At 55.2% G+C, this 5,881-nt stretch overlaps 1 protein-coding gene across 1 annotated transcript in view; it reads left to right on the top strand.

Moving 5' to 3' along the window:
* Positions 1–51: 51 nt before the first annotated feature.
* PRDM12 (PR domain containing 12) overlaps positions 52–5,881 on the top strand; it is a gene marked incomplete at its 5' end in the record, with an annotated part of 6,115 nt that continues 285 nt past the window's right edge. Inside the window, 4 exons of the mRNA XM_010181342.1 lie at positions 52–242; positions 1,114–1,269; positions 4,833–4,944; positions 5,801–5,880. Coding sequence (XP_010179644.1) covers positions 52–242; positions 1,114–1,269; positions 4,833–4,944; positions 5,801–5,880 — 539 coding nt within the window. The remainder of the gene's footprint in view (positions 243–1,113; positions 1,270–4,832; positions 4,945–5,800; position 5,881) is intronic.

Genomic DNA, 5,881 nt, shown 5'->3' with positions numbered 1-5,881 from the left:
GGTCGGGGAGGCTGGAGGTGCCGTTGCCGAGCCCTGTCCCGCCGCCCGCAGAGGCGCAGAAGCTGTCCAGCCTGGTGCTGCCGTCGGAAGTGATCATCGCCCAGAGCTCCATCCCCGGCGAAGGGCTTGGCATCTTCTCCAAGACCTGGATCAAGGCCGGCACCGAGATGGGACCGTTCACGGGCAGGGTCATCTCGCCGGAGCATGTGGACCTGTGCAAGAACAACAACCTTATGTGGGAGGTAACGACCCCCCCGCCCCAGCACCCCCAGCTGGCCCGGGGAGATGCCAGGACCAGAGGGCTTTGTCCTGTGCTCATGTGCCGTCAGGCGCCCTCTCTGTGCCTCAGTTTCCCCTTTCATGCAAAGGTTTCTCCAGCCCTCGGGGTGCAGCCAGCTCTCAGAAAGCCCCGAAACGCTGTAGTTAGTGTCCCACACAGCAGGATCGCACCCTGCCCTTCCCAGCTCTGCCCCGTGTCCCCCACTTTGTTCCAGCCCCAGTGCAGTTAAACCCGAGCAAAGACGTGGGGTTTGGTGGGTTCTGATCTGCCAGGACACCACACTCTAATGCCCAGCTAGTAGAGGGTTTTTTTCCTATTTTTTTTTTGTTTCAGTCAGGCTTGCACTTTATTATTATTATTATCAATAATAAAATTTATATTTAGGAGGATGATGATGATGTTATGCCTAATATGTTATGCCTCACCTTTCCTGCCACCCAAAAGTGTTTTCCTCCAAGGACCAGATCTGACAGGCGTCTTCCTCCCCCAGCCAGGGCCACCCCGCTCCTGTGGCAGGTGCCGAGCACCCCTTTTAAGGGGGTTCCTGCCCTGAGAAGGGGCACTGAGGCAGGGAGCTGCATTATCTGGGTGGGCATGGGCTGGTGGGGCCCATGAGCAGGGTGCCCTTCCTCAGCACCGCTGTGGATGCGCACTCACCACGAGCTGGGTTCAAGCATCTCCTGAGTGCGGATGAGATGCTGGCAGGGTCTCAGCCCCAAGGCTGCGTTGGCTTTGAGTGTGTTCTCAATGGGGATCTTTATCCCAAGGCAGGAGGTGGAGAGGCTCGGTCCATCTGGGCAGCATTGCTACCAACCGCACTCTTGCCCTCCCAGGTCTTTAACGAGGATGGGACGGTGAGGTACTTCATTGATGCCAGCCAGGAGGACCACCGCAGCTGGATGACCTACATCAAATGTGCGCGGAACGAGCAGGAGCAGAACCTGGAGGTGGTGCAAATCGGGAACAGCATCTTCTACAAAGCCATTGAGGTATGTGGGGCCGGGAGGGCAGCAGGGTGCTGGGACCCCCACCCAAAGCCCTTCTCTTGTTCTTTGGGGTGTTGCTGGGGTGTCTGTGGGAGAGCACAGGGGGGTTTTGTTGTCCCCGGCACAGGTAGGCACTGTGGAGAATGGCCATTGCACGGGCTTCAGGGAGCAGCAAAGGGCCCTTCTGCTCTTTTTCCCCTTCTGGTGGGCTCATGGTGACATGTGGTGAGCAGAGGGACAGCAAACTTTGCCCAAGGTTGTTTTGGGGTGTAAAGCATGAAAAGAGCTGCAGTCATGGCCCAGCCAGGCTTTGGGCAGGAGCAGGGTTTTGATGCTGTCTCAAAAAACAGGATTTTGTGCACAACCTGCTTCTCTGTAGCAGGGGAAAAATTGCAGTTTTTTTTTGTGAAACCCAGGTTTTGAGTGCAGGCTGTGCCTGACTCTGCACTGCTTTTGCTCGGGGTCACAAGTGGCTCTGGCTGTAAGTGGAGCATGAGAGGATTGGAGCCGCAGGAGCCACAGAGCGGGCAGGGTGCGGCTCTGCTGCAGGGAAGGGACTCATCCTGCCTGGCTCATCCATGTGCTCCTGTACTAAGCACTGATGGGTGCTGGCTTGGCAGGAGAGCCAGGGCAGATGCTTGGTCCCTTGACACAGGGTGCCGTGGTGTGAAGGCTGGCGGTACCCTCATCCCACAGCTCCCAGCGGGAGACGCTGGGTGGGAGGTTGGTGCCCAGCTCCTCTCCAGTATTGAGTCCAGAGCCTCGTAGGCTCCTGTGACTGCTCACATCTTGGAGAGACTGAGCTGGGAAGGAGCACAAGTGCCTGCTGATGTGGGGGACAAGGGCAGCTCCCCGGACCTACTCTGGCTCTCACCAGTGCTTACAGAGGAGCAGATGCTCAAATGCTCCACAGCACAGGACCACGGCCCAATCCTGCACTGAGTCAGCATCAGGGCTGGGTTGGGAATCACCGCAGTGGGGTGGGAAAGGCGAGTGGGTGGGTAAGAAGAGAACAGGTATTTTCTTCTGCTTCACGGTGTCCCGTGTGCCTCTTGGGGCTCTGCTGCCTCTCCCCATGCAGTGCTGCAAGAGCCCAAAGCCCTTCTGTGCTGCTCTCCCCATCCTGGACACCCAGTTTTAAGACCTGATGTTCTTGTGGGCAGCTGTGCCTGTTGTGACAGCAGCTAAATTGCTTTTTATTACTGCTCTTCAGTTATGCAAAGAAGCAAAATAGCCAGGTAGCCATGGTGTAATTAGGAATACAGCCATGGTGTAATTAGGAACACAGTCGTGTTTTGCACACCTTGTGCATGCACGGATGCTGGGGCAGGTGAGCCGATATTTGGGGAGGTGCATGTAGAGGTCCCATACAGTCATGGTCAATCTGCTGGCTTGCTCCCGGGGCTGAGGCAGCGAGCACCAGAGCAGGATGAGTTTAATTCCTTCAGCACAAGCAGCAAAGTTGAAATGTTGAGAGCGCTGAACCCCGAGTGATGGGGAGGTGAATGTGGGGGTGAGGGGTCCCTGCTGTCACTGCGCTGTGCTCCCCCGGCACTGCAGGCACCCTGCAGTGCTTCTGCTCCTGCTGCCACCGGGGCAGCGTGGGTCCCTCTGTGCCAGGGGGAGCAGGAGGGGATGGGGCTTTCAGTACGAAAGTGCAAGGACAAGCGGGTGCACAGGTGGAGGATCTGCATCTTTCACGGGCTCCCAAATCCCACCAGTGCAATCTGCCTGCAGGCACGTGTGCACACACACACGCAGTCCAAAAACGATTGTTCAGACTCCTTGGCATTTGTGCACCCGACAAGAAAAGGACAAGCAAGAGAGGATTTTTCTTTTGTGTTTCTCCCACTGCTCATTAATCGCCTTGCGCAGAGTCAAGGGCGCACAAATGCAGCATCTTGGACCTGAGCGAGCTCCCCGCTTGTTACCCATCGCTGCTGCCTTCTTGCCTCCCTCACCTTAAATCTTGGACCGAGCGCAGCATCAGCCTCCGGCTGGACCATCTCAGCAGCCCGTGTGCCCATGGATGGGTGCTGCCACCCTCCATCCCCTGCAGAGCCCTCTCACCCTGCATCCCCTCCCCACGGGCACCGAGAGCTGCCCCGGCTCTCTGCACCCACCTCTGCTGCACCACAATGCCAGCAAAGATCTCTTAGGATGCCTTTCTCACCACAAAAAAAAATCAGATTTCTCCACAAAATCAAATTTATTGAATGTCTTTTTTACTACTTTGCCTTAAGATTTTCATGTGTTTTGCCCGTTCTTGCCTTCACTTGCTGGTTTGGTTTTTTTCCTCTTCCTCAGCAATTTCAAGTTGCTGCTGCTGGAAAATAAAGTGAGGGCAGTGAGTTTTGGGCTTTGAGCTGAAAGCCACAAGGTTCCTGGGGGGAAACTTAAATTTCTTTGGGACGTATGCACATGGGCGCTCACCCGCTGCTGGTGTATGTGCTCCAGCAGAATATAAACGTGCATGCACACACATGCAATGTGTTTTATCCTTTTGGCAATATTTGATTCTATTTGCTTGTATTAAAATAACTCATTTGCTGTTAAGAGAAAATGACACCAAGAAACAGCACAAATTTGGGATGCAAAATGATATCATCTGCTGCTGCTTCCCAGATTTGTACTCTGCAGCCCAGTGAGGTCTTTATGCAGGTGGTCACTTAAACATATGAAGCCAAATTCCCAATGCTTTCGGTTGCTTAAAATTAGGCACACTTTCAGTGCTGGGGTGATCTAATTTGTGATCTATGTTTCATGTGGATGATGCTTTTCTCGGATTACTCTGTGTATGGAAAGGCATCCTCTGAAACGAGGGATTTTTCCCGTTTCTAAATTAGGTTCTTAACATCAGGGACCTGCAAAAGAAAAATCTGCATTATTTTTTTTATAAAGCGTTGTCGTTATTAGTGCTGTGCAAACTGGTGTGAGAGCATCTGTCTGCCCAGCCACGGCTGCTTCGTGCAGGGAGACTCCAGTGATGTTTCCTGGCTGCTCGCTCTGGCCATCCCGGCAGCGCAGGAAAATAACGGGAACAGCAGGGGAAGGCGAAGTGCCCCCATTTCAGGGAAATGGGTGGTGCAAAGCCATTCCCTGCCCCTGTGGAGCTCCTTGGGCTGTTGCAGGCACTGCGGCTTTGGTGTGGGACGTAGGCAGCACCTCACACCTGAGCCACGCTCTCCTGTACCCGAGCTCTCCTCCGATCCCTGGGCACATTTGCAACCCCACCTGCTAAAATAAGGCTCAGTGGGAGATGCTGCCTGTGCCCTACAGCTGGAAGGTGCCGATAGCTCTGTCCAGAGCCAAAATGCTGATCCAGGGCTCTGTGTCCTGGCTCCCTGCTTTGGTCTCTTGTCACTTGTGCCTCGCTGCCATTCACGGGTTCACAAAGGGCTTGGTTTATTGTGTGCCACCGTGTCCTTGTCTCCCCAAGCTGCAGGGACCTGTGTGTCCTTCACTCCAGAGACCCCAGCTCCACCTGCGTGCTCTGTACCTGCTTGTTTGCCCATCATGTCGTTTGTGGTCCAGCCTGACAGCCCTGTCTGTATTTCTCTTTCTAGATGATTCCTCCAGACCAAGAGCTGCTGGTCTGGTACGGGAACTCCCATAACACGTTCCTGGGCATCCCGGGTGTGCCGGGGCTGGAAGAGGAGCAGAAAAAGAACAAACATGGTAGGTAACATCGGAAACAGCCGTGGCTGCAGCATCCCTGCCCGTTCTCTGCTCACTCTGTCCCCAGCTCTGAGGCCATGGCGTGGGCACAGGGCAGGGACATCTCAGGGATATGTCAGACCCCCCAACTCTCTGGTGACAAACACAGAGACTATGAGACAGGTCTGTACAGCTTGAGCAGGTCCCTAAAAATTCGGGGGGTCATCTCCAGGCCCATTTGCCCATGGCTATTGCTGGTGTGGCGGCCAGCAACTGCTGCCCGACTCAGCTGGGCAGGGAGGAGCAGGAGGAAGGCAGCCCCAGCATGAAATGCCAAGTGGATGCAGCTGCCGATGTCCCCACTGCACATTTAACAGATCTTTCCCCAAATTGCCATCGCAGGAGGCTTTTTCCTCCCCAGGCTTTTGCTCTCTGCTTGTCTCTTGAGGCGGTCCTTGGCAGCAGTGCTCTCAGGCATTTTTGGGGGATGCTGTGTTCAGAGCCAGACCCCATCTGTGCTCCTCAGCCCTTCTCCCCACTCCAAGAGAGCCAGGTCAGAGCCCAGCAGAGCAGGAGGAGACACTGGGATTGGTGCAGGGATGGCGTTGCTGCTGCTGGAGGCCAGGGAAGGGAAAAGCGCTTTTTGTGCCCATCTATAGGGTAGACACATTGGCTTGAGTGTTCCCCCTCACCTAAATTTGGGTGAGCCTGTTCCCAGCTCTGGATGCATCCCCAATGCCCAAAGTGCCAGCAGCTCCGTGGGGTGGTTATTTAGTGCTCTTTAGTTTGAATGACTCTTTAGTGTTATTTAATGCTCGGGGAAGGGGTGAGCTGCTATGGTGGGGGGCAGCACCTGACCGTCCCCTGTTGTCCCCAGAGGATTTCCACACGGTGGAGACGGGGGCCAGCACGACGGGACGCATGCGCTGCGTCATCTGCCACCGCGGGCTCAACTCCC

The sequence above is a fragment of the Mesitornis unicolor genome, unplaced genomic scaffold (assembly GCF_000695765.1).
Source record: "Mesitornis unicolor isolate BGI_N332 unplaced genomic scaffold, ASM69576v1 scaffold11163, whole genome shotgun sequence".
Lineage (NCBI taxonomy): Eukaryota > Metazoa > Chordata > Aves > Mesitornithiformes > Mesitornithidae > Mesitornis > Mesitornis unicolor.
Note: the sequence above shows the minus strand (reverse complement) of the source record. Positions and strands in the feature narration are given on the sequence as shown.